Source organism: Syngnathus typhle, linkage group LG8 (assembly GCF_033458585.1).
Source record: "Syngnathus typhle isolate RoL2023-S1 ecotype Sweden linkage group LG8, RoL_Styp_1.0, whole genome shotgun sequence".
NCBI classification, from domain to species: domain Eukaryota; kingdom Metazoa; phylum Chordata; class Actinopteri; order Syngnathiformes; family Syngnathidae; genus Syngnathus; species Syngnathus typhle.
In genome coordinates, this window is record NC_083745.1 from 10,195,143 (window position 1) to 10,220,585 (window position 25,443).

Below are 25,443 nucleotides of genomic sequence, written 5' to 3' on the forward strand. Positions count from 1 at the left end.
GAAACAAGTCATTTTGAACCTTTTTGTTAGCACATTTGAAAAAATCCTGGCGCCAGTCCGTGATGCCACTTTTTGCAATACGGCTCTCATGCAGCGGTCAGGCAAGTTTCCATAGTGTAGTGGTTATCACGTTCGCCTAACACGCGAAAGGTCCCCGGTTCGAAACCGGGTGGAAACATGTTACATTGAACCTTTTTGTTGGCACATTTGAAAAATTCTTCTGGCGCCAGTCCGTGATGCGACTTTTTGCAAGACGGCTCCCACGATTCAGTCAGACAAGTTTCCATAGTGTAGTGGTTATCACGTTCGCCTTACACGTGAAAGGTCCCCGGTCCGAAACCGGGTGGAAACTATTTGTTTTGAACCTTTTTGTTAGCACATTTGAAAAATTCTCTGGCGCCAGTCCGCGATGCTACTTTTTGCAAGACGGCTGTCATGCAGTGGTCAGACAAGTTTCCATAGGGTAGTGGTTATCACGTTCGCCTTACACGTGTAAAGTCCCCGGTTCGAAACCGTGTGGAAACAAGTTATTTTGAGCCTTTTTGTTAGCACATTTGAAAAGTTCGTCTCTGGTGCCTGTCCGTGATGCCACTTTTTGGAAGACGGCACTCGTGAGACAGTCAGGACACTGTCCATAGTGTAGTGCAGGGGTGGCCAACCGGTCAGAGACTAAGAGCCACATTTTTTTACTGTGTACCGCAAAGAGCCACATCTGGTGTAGAACAACTGTAGAGATCTCATTTTCGATGTATGAAAGGAGAGGAAGGGTGGGGGGGGCGTCAATATTGTAGCTGACTGATGGAGGATAAGGGGAGCGCGCCTCAACACATCTTACTCCAGTACAAAAGAAGGCTGTGGTGTCTATACAAATGAACGAGTGACGGACATTTTTGTGACTCATTTCCTTCTCACAGTTCACGCACATTTCAAACATCCTCGCGAGTCGCCTAACAAGTGTTCAAGCTAGCCAGACAGCCAGTCTTCACGCCCAGTCCTTTCCTTCCCCCATTACTCCCTCTATCCTGGGAAAAGTGAAACATTGTTCGTTCTGTGTGCACAACCCATACGTATAAGATGGGGGTGTAAAGCAGGAAGTAATTAGTTCAAATGATTGCGCTGTAATCATAAAAAGTAGGGCTGCTCACGAGCATAGTTGCTTAACCAGGCTTCTCACCGTGTAATTATTGTTTATAGCGACGCGCTGTTCTCGCTCCGAGAGAACGGCGTGCTCTGGCTTTACAACCAACCGGAGTCATCTGAATGTTTCATGTGACATTCTGCTTTCATTACCAGCTACATCCGTGTTGCGACAAGTCATTTGAGACACCATCATGAGCCTGATAGGTTAGTTGATGACAGAAAGAGCCTGCCGGTGATGCCACATGAGTGCGACCCCACGCCTTGTTCGCAAGTACCTGGAGGGAAGTGAGTCCTAATTGCCGGGGGAAATGGGAAGTCCTTGCAGGGTGGTTTGTATTGTAGATAAGGCAATTAAGTCCACTCCTTTCATGTGGAAGGCTCCTTTAAAAAGAGACATTGTCCATAGCATGGGGATGGGACCAAGCGACACTCCATTGCAGTTAAAGTGTACTCAGAAAAAATGTCCCCAATAACTGTTCATTAACCAATTCTTTTTGATCATTTGGTATTATTTAGGGATTCAAAAAAAAAAAAACTAAACAACCGTTAAGCATTATCACACAAGAATGATTCATGGTTGTTGTTTTCCCAAATAAAAGCAGATGTTTGCGAATGTCTTCTTTTGATTAAACATAAAAGATAAAGCAGTCTGCTTTCATGAATGATGAGAGAATTTAAACGATCTGTGGTTAAAAATGGTAAACGGTTAATAACAAATAAAACATGATAATTTTCTCATCGTTTTATTGTCGATTAATTTTGACGCCTCAAGTTGTCTTAATTGGTTTTGTTGCGTGTACCTTTAAATGTAATCAGGTTAAGTTAGGCCTCAAGCTCAAACGTATAAAAAGACTTTACTGTCACAAACACTAGACAACAATCTCTTAGCTCTTTGTTTCTTTGAAAGGGGTTGATTGTGTGTGTCCGCATCACTGGCAAAGGGTCGTCCCAAGCCACTGAACTGGCCAGCAGAACAACAGGACACCTAAGGAGATGAGATGCCACTCTGTGAAGTTCTGCAGCCAGGCATTTGCGATTTCCCCTTTGGCATGTCTGCTTTCCAGTTGAGTGGAAAGGAGGTCCTCTCCCACTCAGAAGAGCACTCTAAGGAGGAAAAAAAACCGACAGAGAGCAATAAATTCAACATTTTCTTTAAAAAAGTCCTCTTTTCGTTTGCCCATTACTCCCCAATCTTAATCTTCATCGGCAAGCATCACAAGCTGTTAATTAACATTGTTGCTTATCATTTCTTTCTCCTTCTCATCTCCATTTAATTAAAGCATCAGACTTCAGAAGGGATGGGAGGGCGAAGCAGTGCTCATATTTGGTGAATTCATTGTACTGTGTTTCTGTGACCTAATTTTTCATTAACCAGTATACCCTGCAGAAATTCTGCATTAATTTTGGAACAACCGTGTTTGCATATTATTGAATAATCAATTTCTTTGTTTAAAAAGTTTCATGAAGTTTTTTTTTTTTAGACTTATTTTTCTGAATCTGAAGTGCCATTTTGAAACTTTCATGGTATGTATAGATAGACTTTGTATTTTGCTTACTGTTTGTCATCACAAATTTCTGAACATTAACATCATAGTACTGCATCTTGACTCTCACTTTGGTTCTGACCTTCACCGTGTTAGATTTGAAAAGGGTAAACATATTAACAGCCAAGCAACGACTACTTAAACTTTAACGCAGTGTCCACACATTTGAATCCATGAGCTCCATGTTATAAAAATTCTAATTTGGGTGATTTATAGAGTGGTTAAAGCAGTTGTGGTTGAGCCTTCCAACCTTTGCCTTGTCCATACAAGCATACATGGCTCCCGAAAGTAGAGGAACTTGCCAGTCTAGTGGCTCTCATAGTGAATACCTATCATTGTCCACCTACTTTGAGCAAATTCTGGAGGCTGGCACAGTTTCAGGAGCTCTGCAGAGCCAGAGATTAGCAAGGCATGGCAGGATCCCTGATAACTGACACCCTCCACACAGGCATCTGAACCTCACTAGCATCTCGCTAAAGATTGAAGGCACAAAAGCGCCTTTCAGCTCGGGGCACACTGGTGCTAATCCCCTTAGCACAAAAGACATGGGCCACCGATAGCATCTAAATAACTCTTCGGTAAATGTCATTTGCCTGAATTAGGTGTATAGTATCTCCCGAGTTTGACGGATTGCATTGTAAGCTATATATGGCCATGTTTGTGCTGACTTTGATTTTGTTTGGACAAGCACATGAGTGCTGCTGTTTTAGTGATATGTGAAGACTGACTTCGTTTGCTGCCTTGGCTTGGGGGAGTTAAGTCAATTCCCCCAACACTTTCATCAATGCATTTGCCCGGATTGCGGGTAAGTATTTTTCCCAAACAATTATGTAGTTGCAACTGTCCACTGAAATTCTTGCTTTTACATCCAATGGCCACTTGAAGATAGGAAGATCGTCACATCCCCCAGTAAAATATATTATCCTTAATTGACCTTTGGCATAATCTCCCAGGAAGGTCTGTCTTTCTGTGGTTGCCATGGAAATGGTGGAAGACGCTGTTGGGCCATAATGAATATACTCGGGGTGCATTCCATTCCCCCAGAGTGTGTTGTTTTTCATTGCCTTTCACTTATGATGCAAGCAACTTTTTCTTCATTTTAATACTTGCATTGCAAAACAATTGGTGATCCGCTGGCTTCTCGTGTACATATTTTTCCAGCTCTTTGTTATGCTGCTCACATCCCCCTCACATTGTTAGCCCAGTGGCCATTAAAAGGGGCATGTCTAGGTCTAGACATCAAGCTGCAAAGCGCCGTTGGATCAATAGGTCCGTCTGAAGTGTTGGATGAAAACAAACAAGTACCTATGTGTCAAAGTCCTTGCTCAAGGGTTTATGCTTTCCTCCACTTGTTACTCCCCATACTGCCTCATCCATCCCATCAAAAGTAGAACATAGCGGTATGGTTGTTAGCCTGGCTGTAGGGTCTAGACCAGATGGGTCGATAGATCAGTTGGCTGTTTTACACTATAAGTTGATCTAATGTTGTTTTGCATTGAAAGCAATGATTATCTGCTGAGAAATGGAACATTCTGGTCATAGTGTTTCTGAAGCCTGAGGTCATCTTTCCACTATTGATGTACAATGGTGCACATCTGCTTTTTAATTGGAACTGATAGCTAAGTAGTCATTATTGCTGGTGCCGGTCTCAACATGGTGGGTTTTATTGACACCTTCTGGAGGCTAAGCTATAAAAATAGTCAGATGCCAGACCAGTAATTGATACGAAATGAAACTGCTTGATCCCCTGGACACAAAGAGTAGTTCTGAAAAAAGACAGAGTCATTTACTTTACCTTTTAGCACCCGAGTTACAAAATAACTTGGCACTCCTAGTGTCACTGTGTATCATCTCAGTGCTCCAATGATGTCACAGTGCCCCGAAGCCACATTTTGGGATGATGTTACCTTGAGCATTTACTTTCTGCCGCCGTCTTTCACAAAATGCAAGCTCCTCCCAACATTGTTTTTTTTGTACATGCTGAACTCCGTGTTGAGCCACGGATCACGTCAGGCTACAGTAGTATGTGCTGTTTTGTAATATGAATGGGCTCTTTCCCTGAGGCCGAAAGTGTTGGCAGAGATAAAAAAAAACCTCCTGCTGACTTTTTCTTTACTTAATCCTCCTTATAAATAGGCCACTGTGTCTATTATATAGGCAATGGAGCAGTGTGTTCTGAGCCGGTCGGTGAGGTTCACAGGGTGAGCAGGATGGCCAGATCTCTCATGGTGGCAAAGGTCTCATGGTTAAGACATTCAGAATATCAACATTGCTCCTGCCACCCTTTTTGTTCAGATCCACTTTCATTCTTTCCCGTGGCATCTTTTTTTTGCATCCTTTTTTTTTCGTGTTCTTTCACATTTGAGGGAATTTGTCCATAACAACAACAGCTGCTGCCCCCTCGTCCAGTTAGTATTCACACATAGTCACGGCAAGCCAATTAGTGGCCTCAGAGTGTGTGAGCTTGTAAAGGTGTCATTTCGCAAAGTCTCGTGGGGGTTGCAGCATCTCCAGCAGTGTGAGGTCTCTTCCCAGAATGTGAGTGACAGCATACTTGGAGGGAGGTCATTGTGCCAGTCAGGCTTCAACGCTTTCCGGTGCGTTCCACATTTACGAGGACAGGAAGTCACTATGTTGTTGTTGATGTGTGAATGTATCCTTTTACAATACAGTCCTCATTTCACAAATTACTGGAAAATGATTAGGGGGCTGGTGGATTTTGAATGGGGGCAGACTGTTTCACATTTGAGTGACCTTGAGTTTGACACCTGTGTTGTAAGTGTTCAATGTATAGAGACCCCTAATTAAAAAGAAAAACATGGCAAGAATAATTGTGGTTTTAGTGTGTCCAACTGCAGCTACCTCACTTCTATCATGTTTAAAAATGTGTGAAGGGCAAGTGCTGAGCAGTCGAACCGTTCAGAGAAGCGGCGTAATCACCTTGGCGGTGTTCATTCCTAGCTGAGTGGGCGGAAACGCGACAAGTGGCCCATGTTGCCAAGTAACGGAATCTATAAGTGCTTGTTGATGATAATGTCCATAGTTATTGAATAAGGCAGGGTGACTGTATTTCTTTAAAACATTAAATAATATTTAAGAGTATTTGGATAGAAATAGAAAACAATGTTTTTCTTGAAGGTTTATTTCATGGCGTTTCGTTTTTTATGTTTCTGTTTTGTCCTTTTCTTTTTACTTTGTCCACTCATGTGTGGGGGGGGGGGGGCATGCCGCTCGCTCTCTGTATGCTAATACAAACATAGCTGTCAAAGGTAATTGCTAAGGCACGTTAGGGGGTCTGCTACATCCTGCCCTACCACTGTTATTCAAATGATCAGAGAAGTGGAAGTCCCCGCTGCAGCACACCGAGCCATCCATAAAATGCAAAGGTATCAAAGTGGTGTTTGAAATTTAAAAAACAAATGCTTTCCTCAGACATTTTGCCATCGCACGTGTGCGTAATCTCTGCAGTCTTGTTTACACTCCAGGAATGAGATTGTTCTTTTTAGAGTGATAAAATCTAGCAAATTAGGCTATATTGTGTTCAAAAGACAAAAATCTCTTCTCACCCACTTTTCATTTTATTGATTCATCAATTTTTATTTCATGTCAGACTTCACCGATGACTACAAATCTGGATGACAATGAAAACCATAACGTCAACATTAATATGTGTGCTTTACAAGTTCATTAGAATCACGCTGTCTCGAGAGAAAATATTGCACTATTGTTCTGACAAGCTCTTTAACTCAAATTAACAAGACTCCATTGACAGGACACGTTTTGGGCTATATGTAGTCCAAAATGACTAAATATTTATTCAATTACTCGTCTATTCAGTCTTCTTCATTCGTAGTTGTCAAAATTCTGCAAGCAAAGTACGAACACCAAAGAGCTGACTTAAAACAACTTTGATGCCAAGTTTGCCACATTAGCCTGTGCCAACATTAACATCTGCTCACATTTGAGTCGACTAAAGTGTCTAAAGAGGGTGGCAACTATGTGTATGGCAGGGCTTTCAGGAATGTGTGTGCATGTGTCAAGGGCATTGTGAGGAAGAGGCTCATTTTTTATCTCATTCTTTGTTCGATCTCGCTTGGACACGACTGAAGTAGGTGAAGGTATCAGTCACCACCGCCTGCAGTGAACAGAGTAGCGATAACAGCCAAAAACTTTCCAACCATATGCTTCTACAACTAAAGATTAAACTTCATTCATGAAGTTCCATAATGACAAGGAAAAAAAGACTCTGGATGCGCATTGCCAAACTAAATGGCTGTAAACCGATTGGGTTGTGAAGGCCAGCTTTGTTTAAACTATTGCGGACATTTGTCTCCACATTATACTGTACTTGTACTGTACTACTTATACGACATGGGATACTTTTTTATTGGTTAAATGATACATAACATAGTAATCAGGAATGAATAACGAAGTCACACAGTCAGCAGCTAAAACTAGTGTCAAAACAAACATCATCATTAATTAAAAAAAAAAAAAAGATTTCTAAATTGTATCAAACTTCCCAGATTTTCCATTGATCGACCGCCTAACGCTTTCAAATACAAGGGATGCTTTTGAACAGTACTCGACTTCTTTCCTCTGCTATATTTGATATCGGCCATATCGTACTGTTGAGACTGTGTCCAAAATCCCACCGAGACAGATTTAAATTTGCAGCCAGCTTTTATTCTTAAATCGCCCACTTAAAAAGTGGACTCTTTGGTCCATAACATCTATCAGACTGATGTGTTTAGCCTGGATGCAAATGGCTTACTGTCTCGGTTCCACTACAGACTTCAACCATTGGTTCCTAATCTTGGAAATATTGCGGAGCGTGACCCCCAGATGTTTGACATTACTGTGGTTTATATATGTATATATATATATATATATATATATATATATATATATATATATATATATTTTTTTTTACACGAAATTCTCTGTTAAATTTTGTTCAGGCCATTTGCATGATAGTTTGAGCACTTAAACGGCTTTCATGTTTGTGTAGATTCTTAAATCAGACAAGGGGGAATAGTAGCCTCTCTTTTCTTTGTTCCCACTAAAAAGTCTCATTATCAGATTAGTGCCAAATTTTTGAGACGGAACACAGCCCAGTCTTCCTCACCTGAGCAAAACCTAATCCAGTCTAATCTAATAATTGCTTCCAAATTCACTGTCGGCAAAAAAAAGCAGGGCCTCAGGATGGCGGCTGCTTCAGAAGGCTTGCCTAGCCTGGGTAATAATACCCATGGCTCCTTTCAGGAACACCTCTCTGCATGTCACAAAGGTTATTCACTGCTGTTATTTGGTTGTTCTTTGTAAATCGCCGTCACATTTCTTTGTTCTACTTGCCCCCTCAACCTGACGACCCCGCCTTTGTCTTCAGGATTCAACGGCTACATGGCAAAGAATTAGGCAGACTGTTTTTCAACAGTTGGCCTCTTATGAGTGGGCGTTGAAATCTGGTCGGACTCAGTAGAACTGTATTTTAGATGTCGCTTTGACATTCATCTTGACGGTTATAAAAGCAGGTGTGGAGGGACGGACACAGTAGGAGGACGTGATGAGCTATGTGTGCTCATATTTGCTATGAAATGGATCATGTGCAGCCAGCTGTCACATGGGCAGACACCTCCTCTAGTTTATAGCGTCGAATAGCGTTGTGTTGAGGTCGCAATCTTCTGTGTTTAAGTAATTACTGCAAAAAATCTATCGTTATTACACTTAGTGTATTGTTGTAAAATTGTATTAGTCACCTAGTTAACTTTGATGTCTCCTAGTGTAATTGTGTTCATGACTGACGCATGTTCCACTTCCTGCACATTGTTGCATCAGTATTTTTTATTTTTTTTATTCTTTCTATAATGAAGACCATGTGGGAACACATCCTCCTTAGCAAAAGTGAGGAGTGCAGGCATGTTAAAATTTAGTAGGATAGACTGTGTGGGAGGGTTGACATACATTTGTCAACTTCAGAAGCTTTTATGTGAGATCAATCTACTCGCAAACAAGACTTTTTGACTGTTGGTATCAGGTTTCAGAACGTAGATCACATACAGATTACGGTTTCTAAGCAAGAGCAGAGCAAAATGCTATGGGCTTTGGTCCACCCGGAGATCTTGCATACTGGTTGCCATGCCAGTGTTGCCTGGTAATAGGCAAGGGAATTGGGATCATTGGTGCAGAGGTTGTCGCCTGCTGTCAGTGGTACAAAGGAGAACACCATGCAGAAAATGGAAGCGCTCTCATTCATTATAAGCTTCATCATAATACATAAGATTGGCCTTTTTTTTTTTTTTGCACCATTGCCCAGGACAATTATCTAGTACAATAAGAGCATGGATTGCAAACTGATAACAGGTATGCATACCCGTGATGCTGGGAAAAAATTAGCCTCTTTCAGTTGAATTTTCCTCTCGGACCAGTGGATTGAACACCATGATGTCCTTGGTACAGACGATCTGGACTGAGGCAACTGGGAATTCTTTTTATACATTTTCTTTGAGGCATTTCATTATTCAAGGTTGAATTCCATTTATCTAGTCTTAGCTCTTCCCTTGTCTCGTATGATGGACTGGGATTTAATTAACTAGTTGGACTGAGTGGAATAATACTGCCCGGAGGTGTGGTCTCATAGGAGGTGGATATAGGCCTTAGCTGTTATGTTCTTCTTTAGACCACAGCCTCCAATTGAGACTGAATCGACAGCCGTTGATTCGAGACAATCAGAATTAAGCCATTAACATATAAATATACATGAATCATTACCTCTCATTTGGTGACAATAATGAAGAACAGTACTACTATCTTTAAAAAAGCACATTAATTTTAATTTATTGTAATTTTTCAAAGTACGGTATTTTGACTTTATTGTAATTTTTATTAGATTTTGTAGATTCACCTTGTCAAATAATTGTGATGTGTAATTTAAAATGTTCTTAGAGAATGACTTGTCTAATCAATGTTTATTTAACAGTAATGACTAATGCTTTTTCAAGAAAAATAGCTTTTTTTTGAAGATATCCTGCTTTTCTTTCATGTCTCTTTATCGTTTTCATGGTTGGTACACAAATTTAACAGTGTATATGTTGGATTTAATGGAGCTCTCTGTTTTGCAAGTTTTAGTTCAACCTTGTTGACAAAAGCCCACAAATGACAACAATGAGACAAGTCTATCGTGAACCTAACTGTCATTTTGGTTACAATGGTTTGACAAAGACGTTGTACCTGGTCTGATTGTCTCCTGTTAAACATCTCCTCTGTCAAGATAACTAAGGACGCCCGACCTCTTTGTTTGGGCTACATTTCAGCTTCATGCTCTGCTGATTTCTTTGTGAGCTTCTTGCTGGAAGTACCAAGCCAATGTTGACACTCAGCTTTGCAAGGAACCATAGTATTGGCTTCAGGTTGGTGGTTATAAAAAGCACTTCAATAGAATAATCATTCCGAAGCATCAAATGGCTCTCATTTTCCCCAAATCTATATACAAAGCAGTTTCATCTTAATATTATTATTATTTTTTTTATCTCTCTGGTTCGCTCCGTTTTCCATCCCCACTGACTGAAATGATATTGTTTACTTTGCATTCCAGTGCAGCAGCAACTCTGGATCTTTCTAAATATCTGACTATTACAATATAACCATGTCTTCACTTCACTGATTCAGTAGAGCACTGCTCCATCATTCACTGCTCCGGTTAGAATTAATTGGCCACGGGCAGTCAGTTTCTTTTCCTTCCTTGACCGTGTTGTTCACTGTCCTGTCTGCTGCTCCTGGCACTCCGGCAACCGGAGTAGATGCTTTTAAAGAGAGAATAGTTCCCGTAGCTGTATCCGTTAGCATTCCCGCGGATTCTGGAAAAAATGGATAGGATCTTTTCCTTTCAGTGCTCACAATGAAAGCCCCCTGTGCTGCCTCCTAATAGGCATGAAACAATTATGCTTGCCTTGCCCTCCAAATCAAGTTGGGGATGACTTGTCAAATCCATGATTTGTTGAATATTGATGTGAACGTGTCAAATGTTTTACCTCTTTTCATGCTTAGTATTTGTTAACAGGTCGCCATTTGTTTGTGTATTCAGGAAAGATCCACTGCCTGTCATTTTATCTGGTGATATTGATCTTGTGCTGGTTGAAGTATAGTCTGCATATGTAAACATGATCATTGTTGGCGGTCGTTCATTGTTATCAGTGGCAGAAAATCTTTGTGAACGATTGAAATTCTTGGTACTTGACGGGATGTGTACACTACTGCCGCTAGTATAAACAGTGGGCTAATGTGTCGGGCTTTTAGAATTGTGTGCCAGTCGGTGTCTGTAATGTCCTTGAGATAAACATCTGAGCACAGCAATGGCAGTTATTCCAGTCAATGCTGCCGCTAGTGTAAACAGTAGGTTAATGTTTTAGGCTTTTAAAATTGTATGCCAGTCGGTGGCTGTAATGTCCTTGCGATAAACATCTGAGGACAGCAATGGCGGTTATTCCAGTCAATGCATCAGCATGGCTGATTTCTATGAAACCAAGACTCTGTTCCACCATCATGTTACTGCAAAACACAACTATGAGCTCGCCTTGTTTTGACACGATCCACCGAGATAACCCACATATTGTCGATATTTGATCTGGGTAATGCTTCAATATTAGCATTTTTGTTATCACTGTGCCGTAACAAATACCATAAGCACCATTAATCCGAATGTCTCCACAATGGAGAGAGTAGTGAGACAAAACGACTTTTAACGCAAACTCATCCTCTTAGATTCTTCAAATGCTGTTTTTTTTTTTTTGATTTGATTTTCTTTGCACTGCTTTGCAGTTTTTCAGATATGTGAAGTCAGCAACCTCTGTCAGTGTTTACTAACAGGCATAACTGAACTCTGTATTAACTCACGCTGATCCTTGTACGGTGAATTTATGCACCAAGTCGACTTGAGGGTGACTTCCACCTGATACGGTGGTCAGCCAAAGCAAGCTTAATGGGGTCATCAGTGCAGTGAATCGAAGAGGTGAATCCTCCTGCGTAGACATTTTATCCCCTCAGCATCAGCCATCACTCTTTAACCTACTTTTTACTTCCACTTTGTTGCCAGTTACTTTCATCGCACTGGATCTTAATATTGCATACGACCTGCTTTGCTTCTCTCACCGGTGCATTAGTGTGTTATTGTAAACAATTCCCGGAAAGTGCATATCGATCCCTATAATAGCCAGGAGTACCCACTCAGCTTTTGTACTTGCAAAGCCAATTTTCCCATCCATTAATTTCCTGGGCTTTGGGTCACCATAGTAGCAGATTAGGGAAACAAAGGGAGGAGTCCTTCCATGGGTGGCCTACAAGGAGTGTCTGGAAAGGATCCTGAAATTGGAACTCAACCACCCGATGACTTATTTTGATTCTATGGTACTATGACTGTTTTCCACAAGCGACTGGATTCTTTGTAAAAATTGTGAAGGCATTGTATTTATGTACTCGTGATGTTTAGCGTGTTCTTGTACACATTATTTTTCTGCCCTGTGGCAATTACTCAGATCCCAAATGAGCTGTGATCAGCAGCATTGCATCCTTTGAATGCTCATTAAAGACTTGCTTGCTTGCTTCAGACGCAGCCATACCTGGCAGCCATCTTTTGAATAAAATCGGACCAAGCGAGGAAATAATTGACGGATTCGTCGAAAATTAAAATAATAGTAAAACCCTTTCCCCCCCGAGTCAATTACACACTAAACGTCAACATCTGCAATTTATCAGATTAGTGTGAATGACATCTGTACTTTTGTTTCACAATTTTTCCAATGCTACCTCATTTTCACAAATCTGGTAGTCATAATCCTAGTTTGTTCCCGCATTATCACTCAAATTTTTCCTTTCAACCCCCCACACTTTGAAGCTCCCTCAGAAGTTAGGATGTTGTTTGTCTTGCTTATCTCTTTGTGTGTCTTGTCCCTCAGTCCGAGCATTCCTTACGTGCTCACAGGGAGAGCATGAGCGACATTACAGATTTCAATCTGGTGCACAGGCAAAGAAAGACGGGAGGTCCTCTGTACATGCAATTATATTATGCATCTATTTTTAAAGTGTGTTGGTGGGTGTCCCTATGAGACAGGCAGGGCTTCAATGTGTTTCAAAGATGTAGGTCATGGCACCTGCCCTTCTTGGTTCGAGCTGCAGCACTGTAAACTCGGCAGACATCCTCAGTTGTGATAGACGGTGCCTCATCACCCTCCGCCTCTCGTCACTCATCGTGCGGTTGGTGTAAACACCTCATCTTTGTGTGCTCTCTGTCTCTGCAGGGACTTTTCCTGGAAGTTATTCCCTTTGTGCACTCAGGAACACACTCACACAGACACCAAATAGTTTGACGTAAACGTCACTCCACAGCTCTTACGCTCCTTTTCAAAATGGCACACCGAATATCATACTGTAGTCTTTGGCAATGCGGCTTAGCTTGGGGGAACTTGGCTCTCTTACAACTCAGCAGCATGCCTGGCATCGAGGCCTTGTTGTTCTTATGTGAACTGCATGTTAGGACGCTCACTCGTCCTATTTTTACACAAATCAAATTCATAGCCTCTTAAGAGAGTTGTACTCTGCAGGATGCCCATGGGTATGTTACTGTTTCCATTCCTTGGCCATGGGGAAAATGAACAAATATATTTCTGGATGGCTTGACAGAAATGTTCTGTGCAATCTTATGAACTCCTGTTTCTTGACCAGTGCAACGTGCGTCATATTATATTTGATTCTTTAGTTTTGGGAAGGTATGAACCGTATAGTAGGTTTTTACTGCACTTGTAGTTTTTCTCCTCTCTGCACAAAACCCTTTTCACAATTTGCTGTTGCTTCACTCATTTAGTTTGATTACCTCTCTTTGAAGCAAAAGTAAGTCTTTCTCGAGTACTGTCAGTTTCCTTGCGGATTTTAGTTTGCGTGTTCATCAGATGAGGAATAGGACTACATTTTTGAGGGGTGGCGTGGGTCAAACATTGAGGTATTGCATCGACTGCGAGAAGCTCTTTTAACTTGATTGAAATATTTCTCACATGGCTTGGCTCCAATTTTTCCAATATGTGCAGACACATCCCTCCCCCAATAACACACAACACCCACACACTGCTGGTGGTACGCTTCATCAGCTCTTAGCAGTGGACCGTTCCTTATGATAACAAAGTTGACATCAGGTATGCTAACTCGCAGATGAGAACTCCCTTGAAAGATTATAGAGGTCCTTTGAGGTAGGTGTTGGAACACGAAGAGAGATGACTACTAAAGTTCAAAGATAGTGAAACCAACTGGACTTGATGCTGAAGACTGTTTTTAATATGTAGCTAAATAAAATTTACACCACTGCAATATACACAATTGCACTAAAATAACATTTTGTGAAACTCAAATTGAGCATTATTTTTGTAAAAGCAGGACTAGATCTTGCATTGAACTTTCGGTATTGTGCTGATCTGGCAAATGTTAGTGAAGTGTCCACAAAAATTCACTTACTCTGTTTCAAATTAAAGGAAATCCACCACTTCCGAGGAAAATAATGTCGTAAATTACGATGACTGTAATGGTTGTATTGTTTTCTTAGAGTTTTGGTTCAGTGTTCGCCATTATGACTGTTAACCCAAATAAATGTATGAGCACATATTATATACAGTAAAAGCTAACAAACTGACAAATAACTGGTTTTCAAATCAGAAGAGTAAAAACTGGCCAAGTAATAAAAGAAAAAAAAATATTAAAAGTGAAGACAATTTGCAATTCTAGTAATGACACACAAATTGATGCACAATTTGTCTTCGTGGGCCACATAAAATGATGTTGCGGGCCGTATCTGGCCCCCGGGCCAGAAACCCGTACTCTATAGTTTCTTCCAATGAGCTCTGGTTAAATAGAGCAGCAAAAATGTATCTCACAGCCCTCGTAGATACGTCATGAAAGATTCAAGTGTGCGTGAGGATGTGAGTGTCGCATTTGAGAGCTCACTGATGGTACATAACTGATACATCTCTGCGGGTATGTGTAGCTACGTGTTAGAATAGAAAAATCGTGGCCTCATAAATTACAACACTCCCTGTACCGGGTTGTAGTTTAGTCATGTCTCACACAAGGTCAGTTGTTCCTGTTATTTATTGTCCCTCTTTCTTCCTCTCAGTTTTATCCATCCAGGCTGTTGCCATCCAGTTCACCAAGGAGCCCAAGTCCCAGGATGCCCTGCATGGCCGTAGCGCCATGCTCCGCTGTGAGGTCAGCGATCCGACTGACATCACTTATAACTGGCTGCTCAATGGCCAGCGATTGGAAAACAGCGAGCGCCGCCACCAAGAGGGAAGCAATCTCAAATTCATCACTGTGGATCGCCGACTGGATGCAGGAAATTTTGAGTGTGAGGCACAAAACGCGGCCACGGGAGAGTTGCGCCGCTCCACCAACGCCTCCTTCAACATCAAATGTAAGTGTTCCATTTCAGGCCGGGTTCTGAAGTTACACATTGAAAGCGCCTGGGTTTCCTGTGTGAAAATGACCAGTTGACAGGGTTTCATGATGGCAAAAAGGATGTGCGTCCGTCCACTTTCTGGATCAGAAACGCCAGACAAAAGTTGCAGTGTAGGTGGCGGCTAAAAAGCTGAGGGAATGGTTCCACTTTGTTGCCTTTTCCTTTGAGGCTTCCTCTTCTTTGCCCAATTGAAACTGGATACGAGTGCCAGCGAGCATGTGTTTCTTGTTGCTTATAATGTTTTTTTCTGCATCGGTCTTTCTCTTTAGACTGGACATTACGGATTTGCTTTTACCTTCTAGCTTAGTTAGGATTTTTTTGCGTCATTGTCGTGAAGGCTTCTTCAGAAGACGGCACAAAACTCCGTCTCTTTCCTAAATTTACAACATAGCCAGACATCATTGTCTGGAAGAAATAAACTGAAATAACAAGCTGGTCACATCTTGTGGTGCTACCTTTGGTACTAGTTTGGACCAAAGCGCCTCCATTTGGCAAATTGCATTTTCCTTTTCCTCACTACATTCAAACAAGTATTTTCTTTCTATTTTTTTGTGGCGGAGCATGATTACAATGAAAAAGACCTATTTGCAAACAATCTGTCATACTGAAGGAGCGATAACTTCAATTGTGTCGTTGCCAAAGGAAACTCATCCATTTTCGAAAGCTTGTCTAATGTCCAAGCAGCAGATTTAATGCGGTGTAATTAAAAATGATCCGGTGTGTTAATAAAGCTCAGCAAACATGTCGGACATGATGAAAGACCAGCTCTCACGACATTTTTCGTCAACAACTCTTTCTGGTGGCATTAGCATATCCATGCATTAGATGGCAGGGTGAAGATTTAGAACCTTTTCCCCTCCCATTTGTTTATAGACGAGTGTAGTCCCTTTTTAACAGTGAAGTGCATTACGATTCACATCGTGTAAATATGTGCAAATACTAAACCAGTTAAAAAGCCCACCCAGAGCAATTCCAGTGAAACCTTCATAGTCAAATGGAATCTGTTCTGGGAAGCTGGTCAACCTTCAGTTGAGCCTGTGCAGTAAATTTATATATAAATTTGTCTTGTGCTGTTAGTGTTAACAATTCAGCCAAAACAGAATTAAAAAAACAAAAATCTCTAGTCATATAAATTGAGGCTTCAAACTTGTGGGGGAAAAAAAACTAGCTTCCAGCTTCATGCAAGATGACTTACTATATACTGTATCATCTTCATCTTGCAATTTAGATGTTCCTTTAGTGATATCATAAAATAGCTTTCAGTAATAAATCCTCCAGCATGAATTTGTATGCCATGCTTGTTTTACTGCATCAACTCATTTGTCTTTGTCAAGATGTGCAGGTTAGCTTCTCTCTATGGATCACTTTTCATAGATGAGACCGTGTTATGACAAATGCTCTCATATTTCCCCAACATATATTTAACGGGTGATAAAGCCCCACACGGCTTTTAAAGACCCCCTTTGGCTCTAATTCTACTGGAGTGTTCACTCATGTGTATGCTACTTTGCGTGCGTAGTGGTAAATACGCATAGGGGGAGGGGCAGGGCGGTCTACACGTACTGTACCACAGTGGGGTTTTATCCCGACCACCCTCCCCCGACTCCCCTACCCCAGCCTCTGGCGAGAGGGAGAGAGTTAATTTATCTTGCTCTCAATGGTGGGTAAGCAAATCTTGTCAGTTGAGAGTTATTCAGAGTAATTATCCCCCTCTGTGTTCACTAATAGGAGTTCAGCCCCCCCTCCGTCCTTTTGACCTGCCTGGTCATTGGGTCTCCATGGCGAGACGCGTCCGTCAAAGGCGTCGGGGCCGTGCCTCGTCTTTGTCAGCATGTTTGTTGGTCGTTTCGCCTGACGCCATGGAGCAACATGCAGACGGACTCTTGAAATCTGTTGCATGCGTCGGCAAGACTTTAGAAACACACTTGATGTTTTTTGCGCTCACTATTTAATCTGCAAAACCCGCACTGAGCGAAACCCACGTCGTCTTGCTCTAATCACTTGGAGTGTCCCTAACCTACATTTTAGTCAGAGCCATGTGTGCTCTTAGGGCATCCTTACAGATATCTAGTGCGGGTCCACTAGCTCGCATCCTGTCCATCTGTCCTCCTACATTTGGTTTGCATTTTCACATGAGCTGACAAAACGCAGCTGCTCCTCAGCCTCAACCTTGTGCTCTACCTTGTGACAGCAACATCATCTCCGGTTGCTGATTGAATTTAAAGTTGTCGGCCTTTGTCAAGCGGAGCTGATCAAATGAGATACTACACTTTTCCCTGGCCTTCATTTTTTATTTATCCATCCTTTTCACAGCATGAGTCCGGTCTTCATTTACATACACATATGGTACTGCCAGTCAAATACAAAGCCCGGAATACCTCGCCTGTGTAACACAATCTGCCATGGCATTTTTCAGAAGGTGAGAACAAACGAGCTCACTCGCAAACGAGCGCCTTAACGGTAACATCCTCTCAATTGATCCATTATCATCCTTGTCTTCCTGTTCCGCTTCCAATGTAATAATGATTATACAACCTTGGTTATGGTTTTTAAGGGGCACACTCACTCACTTAGTCATGCATTCTGTTATGGATTATGAGCAAGTACCGGTATGTGTCCCTCTTAATGGGTTATGAAAGACTGCCTTCTGTTTGTCAAGTGGACAGCTGCAGAAACCTGAGCTAAGGACTTAAGTGTTACAATGTGCAAGTGTGAAGAAATCCTGTTCAAGCTTGAACCAAAATAATGGGATGGTGAAATAAGTACCAATGTGTCAATAGTTTATTGTGTTTGTGAATAGCTTTTTGTACACCAGAGGTCAACGGTGGGGTGGGCCATGATTCGTCTAAATGCACACGCTTTCAGTATTGGAAAAAAATACAAATCCCAAAAAATAAACACTGACTCACAGGAAAGTGTTAGAAACCACTTGTATCCAACGCCCACCTGTTTTTCTAGGCAGGTTTAAACAACTGCCTTTATTTGCAAGCAAGCTCGACTCAGTTTGACATGCTGATAGTCATTGCGCTGAACTCTTTCTGACACTCGGCGTTTACGCCATCTGTTTTTTGTCAGAACCCTAAAGTCCCTTTGAACCAGTAAAAACCAATGCGTCTGGCCTGAGATCCCTGTATAGCCTTCACCAGAGCGACCTTGACCGAGACGAACAATTAGCATCGTTGTCAAAGGGTTTCAGACGTGCGCGCACAACAAGCATGCTTGAGGGCACTTGGATATTTTCCTCTCGCTTATTGCAGCATGAGCTGCATCTCACTCATCACAGCATGCAAACACACGTCATTGACAGACGCACACTAATGTATGTAAAGTAGTAGAAGTGTGCCATTTTTGGTCACAGTACTGGCTTTCAGATAAGGGTGGGTTAAGGCTATTTAGTGGGAGCATATTAATATTGACAGGTCTCCCTGTAGCGCCTCAGCCGGCTTCCTCCTGTCTCTTCACGGCTGTCTCAGGTGATGCCATGCATATTTAGTAGATCATATAAAGAGCGGTGGCTGCTAACACTAGTCAGCCACAGTCCGGAAAGAATGACTAAAGGCAACCCAAACAAAAATAATGTGTCAGTTTATATCAAATGAATTTAAAATATGTCTGGCCTCTGAATTATCAACATTTCTTGGTGTTTTGTTCGTAAACAGTATGAAGCATGTAGCTTCAGCCGTGGCTAGAATTCTAGAATGTGATGAATCCAGTACACCCAACTTTTTTAGTCCATAAAATTCATTCAACAGTCATTTTTGTTTTCAAATAGGAATGCAAAAATTATAGGCAAAGCCCTCAATGTGGAGATAAATGATTTCAAGAAAAGATTGAATTGGGAATTTTGTAACAGATTTTGCAATTTCAATTCATTTTTTTGTGTGTGGAATACTGCAGTTGATAAACATGTAACAGATTCTGGGTGAGCCAGGAGCACTGAAAAAAAAAAAATCTAAGCTTTGGCAATCACATGAACCCTTCGTCTGGAATCGCTATTCCGGTCGTAAAACGAGAAGTCATTCAGCTTTACTTCAAGTCCAAACCCCCAATCTTTCCATATAACGCATTCAGGTGGACCTGAGGATTGATTTCTTTCCATCCACATTGTTCACTTTCATCTGTGACTCAATAGATCAGGTTTCATGACACTCTCCTATGGCTTTCGCTCCTCCCTTTGCTGTCTGAAAGAGGGGTGCAGTAAGAGTCAGTTTATTTTTCTCATGGTAAAGGTTCAGGGGGTATTAATTGACCCATTGTCTTTATCATTTGATTTTATTGTACCTCTAAGTTTTCCAAGAAACATATGACAGGAATATAACGAGAATAATGTGCATCAATATATTCAACATTGCACGGGGTAGTTAAGAATCCTCAGTTCCTTTTTTTTTTTTCCCCCTTGCTGTCAATATGATGTGCCATTAGTGTCAGTCTTGCAGGCCTACTGGGTCATATATGTCCCATGACAGGGAATAACAGGAGAGCATTTAACTCAATGTATCAACCTGACAATTTCTCTATAACTTCTTGTCTGCTTTCCTCTGACTTGACATCTTTGCTGTTTTTCTTTTAGGGTTAGAAAGCGGTGGTGTGACATTAAAGGAGCCCATCTCAGAAGGGGAAATTGAGAGCTCAGCCCCCGTCACGCTTCGCTGTCACATTGACGGACACCCACGGTGAGTCTCACCCCAAGATCACTGTTTTATAGGAATGGTGAAGTTCCTTCTGTCATTGCCTAATGTTCCATTTTTGTTTATTGGTCCGCTTCACCGCCTTCTCCTCATCCCTATTTTACTCCCAGGCCGACCTGCCAGTGGTTCAAAGACGGGGTTAAACTGACTGAGAAGAGCCATCAAATCAACAACAAGGAGCGGACGCTCACAATCAAGAGCGCCACTCCAGATGACAACGGTCTGTTCTATTGTTGTGCCAAGAACGCAGCCGGACACGTCTGCAGCAACAGTAACTTCACTCTCAACATTATCGGTGAGCTCTACATCCAATTACAAGGAGGACTACGTCGTTTGTTGTCTTTGACAGTTTTTGTGTTGAGTTTCCGCTTACCTCATAACCACCCTTAATACTGCCATAGGGCTTCACTTTGAGACAACTTTGACAGATTTGAGCAAGTTTTTAGTGTCATCACCGTCTCGTCATAAAGTCCTTGGGTGGGCCGTGTGTATAATATGAGGGCTCTGTACGCTATCATGGCCTATAATCGGATACGTTTCTGGACATAGCCACAAATGAAAGATGAGCTCTTTAATTTTACAAGTTCACTCTTTTATGTGGCAACTGGGAATTTTTTGCTGATGACTGTAATATGACTTAAATCCGTTCCTAGCTTATGATTTAAAAAAAAAAAAAACAAGAACGCATTTAAATAAACGTTTTTGGTAATTATCGTGAGTTGTCATAAATCCTTTTTGTCATTTCCACTCTCTTGCCATGTCTGATCATTGGGCAGACTTACTGACTTCCCCTACAGTAATTGCATACTTTAGAAAAAAAAAAAAACTGGCTAATGGACATATAACCAAGATAACTAATGCTGAGTTTTCAAACATCTCCAGTGAAGCATGTTCGTTACTCAACTTTTGAAATTTTATCAGTTATACGGTAGAACGTTTTTTTCTTTCCCTGTTCCCTTTTATTTTTTTGTCTTCAATCTGAACCCTAAGAAAATATCATTAACATTTTTTTACATGCCTGATTTAAGTTTTATATTTCTTTTGGTTAGGTGGTTCATCAGCCCTTAGCCAGCTTTTTTCTCGGCTGAATCTTATTACTCTACTTGAAAATATATCAATACATATGAAAAAATATTTTATTGGAGAGCTACTATATATCTTTGAAGAAAATGCCATCTACAGTAATCACCTGATAAGTTCATAATACAATATCATACACTTCAGGGTGTTCAAAAAATGTATGTTACCTTAAGCTTTGAATTTAAATACAAAGATTTTTTTTTCCCCCTGTACAACAGACAGTCCCATTATGGGCTCCAGCTGTCATAAAAATGATGGTCTGATAAGCCTCTAGTCAATGGTCCAGTGACCTAATTAAGTCTACCTGTGGGCCCCGGAGGTGCTGACATAAACCAGCACCTGGGGGCTGTTGGCACTTTTTAATAAGCCCACACGTGCGGTAGTGCTTGGTGGCCAAAAGCCCGCAGATATGATCATGGAGATGTTTGTCTGCCTTTTTTATAGATAAGAGCTTTCCTCGACCGGTAGTCACCCCCGAGGACCAGGTGGTTCTGAAGAACGAAGAAGCTGTCTTCCACTGCCAGTTTACAGCCGTGCCGCCTCCCGCTCTGGAATGGTACCATGAAACCGAGCTGCTGGTTAACAAAACTCGGTAAATATCAGTTTATTTTCCCCCTTCCGTTGCCGCATTGTTCCCTCGCCTTAGCTTAAAATCCCACCTTCTCCGCATCAGCTCTACTTGTTTTACTGCGTAGCTGCGGTCCATTCCCTCGAGTACCATAACCTGGAACCCTGGAGTGGTACTTTCAGCTTCCATTTTGTTCTGCAGCTCAGGCTCGAGATGAATTGCACATTAAAGAATGTTATTACTGAAACTAATAAGAATGTTGTAAAGTTCCTTTGCTACCTGCTGTACTTCATTTCGACGTGACCGTTCCTACCAGCCTATCATAATGGTTTATTAGTCATGTCATCCCTGCAGAAAATAGAGCTAGGATTGTAATCATGGTGTGCAATCTTCACACATCACCAAGGTAGTAGTGACTCGACAGTGGGGATATTAGCACTCAAGTAAGGGCTCTGAAGTAGCCTGTTTTATGTTTATTGATTAGGGCAGAAACATACAGCCCTGCATCATCACTTGGGCACCACACCCCAATCCTGCTTTCGGTACATAAAATATTACAAAAAAAAAAAAAACATGACAGAGCAAGGCAGTTTTGCCAGCATAAAACCCTCTCCCTGGAGGAAAACACATGAAAACACTTCCCGGTGACTATTTTATGTCGCTATGAAAAACGTCTGCTGTCTTTGTCAATATATTGAATATAATCTCCATTGAAGGTGCACTTCCAAACTTCTTTGAACAGAGATGATATGAGAAACAGCTTTTGGGAGAGTCTTCTCTGGAAAAAAAGTATACTGAGGCTCATTCACTTATCCCCTGCTCCCTAATTTGCAGAGTGTGGGGGTGGACTAGATAGTTCACTCATCAGTCAAATAAAAATAGTTTTTAAACCCTATTTGTGCACACTAGTAATTATATCACTGTCGCAAAATCACAACGTACCCCATCTACATGAACATGCATGTTGTTTGTAGAAAGTATTACCTTACTAGTGGAGGTTGCTGGTTCCATTTTCACTTATCGTTTGTTCTTTTTTCTTTTCCTTATCCACCCCAGATGTGGACTTCACAGTCAGCCTGTATTTAATCCCCACCCTGTCTGTCAGTGCCACTGAATGACTGTTGAGCCTGCCAGAGGTCAAATTGGGCCATTAAGATGGGCCTCCAACATCACAAGACGTTTTAAAAATAACTTGCTATATAGGACACTTATCTGTGTGTTTTGTTGAGGGAATTTATTTGCCTTAATTACAACTGGCTCGGTGCACCACGTTTCCCTTGGTCAGCACGGTTCGGAAACCCTGTTTGGCATCCATTAGTGTACTTCTGGTGATGTTTCTGGTACAATGGTGGCAAGAAAAATGATTGAGTTGGTGGAGGTTTATATGGGATTTTTTTTTCCCCCCTCCAGTATATTCCTGCTGTCCAATGGATCACTGCTCATCACCCAGGTCAAACCCAGAAACACGGGCTTGTACAAATGTGTTGGCCGCGGTGTCAGCGGCTCCCAAGTCACACACGAGGCTTCGCTACTCATTGCAGGTACGCACACACATCCACATTTGCAGCCATTGACTTGCTGGAAGATAAACACCTTCTGTATCTGAGGGTGTGACGTGAGGGCATTTCAGTTACGTACAGTATCGCTCTGCTCATTCAATGAGCCACATTAAGCCAGATAATCACATTTCCTTATCGGCATCTGGTCCAGCTGTATTCTTCTCACTCATGCTGGAACACTTTACCTCTTCCTCTTTGTGTGTTTTGCCTATCATGTTTGCTAGTGATCATAACATCAGTATGGAACAATTGACATTATTTTATTTATTTTTTACCCTCATTAAGTTATTCAATTTTAATAGTGTTGGAATGAAAATAAATATGAATTGCAGTATTTGAAATGACATTGTGTAAATAAATACACCCACTCAGAATAAAAACTGCCTGACTCAGCAGTGCAATCGAAACATTGTCTAGACACATGAGAACTGTTATACGATATTGCACAGATAGTGTGCAATATGAGCTCTGAACAGAACCACTGAAAAATTACTTCAATGACTGTTGCAGTTTAAGGCCAGGCTGAATTGTATTGGTCTTGCAAGCACATGCAAGTCAAATATTTTGAACCCACTTAAGGCAGGAATTTCTTTCTTTTACTGTCCCGAGGAATGTTTCCCCTCTCAAACTTCTATTTTTTGGTTCAATGAAATAAGACCGCATCTGGAGTTTTAACCCAATGAACCGCAGCTCCATTTAAATACCTTAATTCACCTAATCTGATGGTAATCCCTTCGGGCATTAAAGGGGATTGTGTCACAATAGAAGTCATTATTTGGTGACAAGTTTAAACAGTCTCTCCATCATAGTTCTACCTCATTCATTTCATAGCCCAAATACCCAACCTTCTCCTTCTTTCCCAAATCAGCCTCTCTTTAATCTGCTGAAATACAGTATGTGCATTTTCCTCTGTTCACATTTTGATGGGAGTTTCAGCCAAAATCTGTCAACAGATTAAAACATACTGTAGGCAAGGGCATGCAATTTATTCAAAATCAAATCAGAAGATAGTTTGATGGTTATGAATCATAAATATTAAAATGTCTGTAGTGTCATAGTTCTGTTCCCTTCTCCTCTCTTCTCTACACAACAGAGATTGATGACATGAAGTCCAAGACGTCAGAGGTTTTCACAGCTGACACCCTGCAGCGGGTCCCTTGCAACGCCCCACGGGGGCGACCCCAGCCCGAAGTTTGGTGGGAGAGAGGCGGTCAGCGGTTGCCCACAGAGGGACGAGTGTACCAGGATGGCTCGGATCTGGTCTTCAGTCCAACGGAAGCGGGAGATTCTGGAGTCTATACCTGCGTTGCTCAAAACAAGGCAGGCCGCAGGACACAGGAAGTTAACTTCACTGTGGCCAGTGAGTCCAAAACAATCCTAGCCCCTCCCCTTACAGTTTAAATATAATTGAAGCACAAACAGCTAAAGAAATCAAATGTCCTATCCAATATGTAGTATTTATTAATCCAATGTAAATCAGATCTGCCAGTGCATCTGCAGTGCCTGTCAGATGTTGAACTGCAACACATACAAAAACACCTGCTATAAATCAACAATGTAAACTTTGATACAAATGCATAATTTTTTATTACTGCAACAAAGGATCACAATTAATAATGCCTTAGAGCAGCACATAGTTTTCTATTAGCTACACAAGTAATTTATGGAGTTGAGTCAAGCTTGGTTGCTGCCACACAGTTGATTACTTGGCTGTTACAATTATAACGTGAGTGTGAGAGGGACTGTAAAATGTCTTGGCTCATGTGATGTACACGTGTGTTCTCCTTCAGCCTCCCCCGTGTGGGTAACACGGCCCCAAGACAGTCCTTTGGAAGAAGGTAAAGCGGGTTATCTGCACTGTCATGCCAAAGCAACTCCTGAACCTGTGGTCACGTGGCTTCGCAACAACATCATGATCACAGCAGAGGTCAGTTGTCACGGTCACATTCCACACTGGCCTGTGTGACGCCGCCGTTTTAGGCTTTGTAGATAGTTTAGCATTTGGGGGTAGTTTGACTTTCCGCTTGAGCTATTGCAAAGTGTTGGCTGTTGAACATAAACTTGTTCCCCCATTCATATTTATCCTGTTGCTATATATTCCCCCAAATGTTTCCACAATGTCATGCTAATTTTCAGACAATTTAGCTGGGCTTGTCTTGAAATGTTCTTGCCAGGATTCTCGTTTTAAACTATTCCCAAACGGCACCCTGAGGATCAACAACGTCGAGGTGTACGACGGACAGATGTACGGCTGTGAGACCAAAACAGTGGGTGGCCGACTATCTGGCCAGGCCAGAGTCACCGTGCTGGGTAAGACAGCAATATTTATCTTTGCTTTGCCTTGTTGGCGTGATTCCAAAACAGATCAGTA

General features: G+C 41.6%; 1 protein-coding gene and 3 non-coding genes across 4 annotated transcripts in view; all 4 read left to right on the top strand.

The window, feature by feature from the left end:
- The window catches only part of trnav-cac (transfer RNA valine (anticodon CAC)), a 73-nt gene extending 67 nt beyond the window's left edge, over positions 1-6 (top strand). Inside the window, exon 1 of the tRNA in view lies at positions 1-6. This exon is cut by the window's left edge and continues 67 nt beyond it. This is a non-coding gene — a tRNA (tRNA-Val).
- ptk7b (protein tyrosine kinase 7b) overlaps positions 1-25,443 on the top strand; it is a 57,783-nt gene that overhangs the window by 24,607 nt on the left and 7,733 nt on the right. The window contains exons 3-10 of the mRNA XM_061285577.1: positions 14,836-15,132; positions 19,748-19,850; positions 19,976-20,160; positions 21,390-21,537; positions 22,924-23,054; positions 24,166-24,432; positions 24,863-24,999; positions 25,247-25,382. Coding sequence (XP_061141561.1) covers positions 14,836-15,132; positions 19,748-19,850; positions 19,976-20,160; positions 21,390-21,537; positions 22,924-23,054; positions 24,166-24,432; positions 24,863-24,999; positions 25,247-25,382 — 1,404 coding nt within the window. The remainder of the gene's footprint in view (positions 1-14,835; positions 15,133-19,747; positions 19,851-19,975; positions 20,161-21,389; positions 21,538-22,923; positions 23,055-24,165; positions 24,433-24,862; positions 25,000-25,246; positions 25,383-25,443) is intronic.
- trnav-aac (transfer RNA valine (anticodon AAC)) lies at positions 106-178 on the top strand. Its single transcript has one exon. It is a non-coding gene; the product is annotated as a tRNA-Val (tRNA).
- On the top strand, positions 280-352 carry trnav-uac (transfer RNA valine (anticodon UAC)). Its single transcript has one exon. It is a non-coding gene; the product is annotated as a tRNA-Val (tRNA).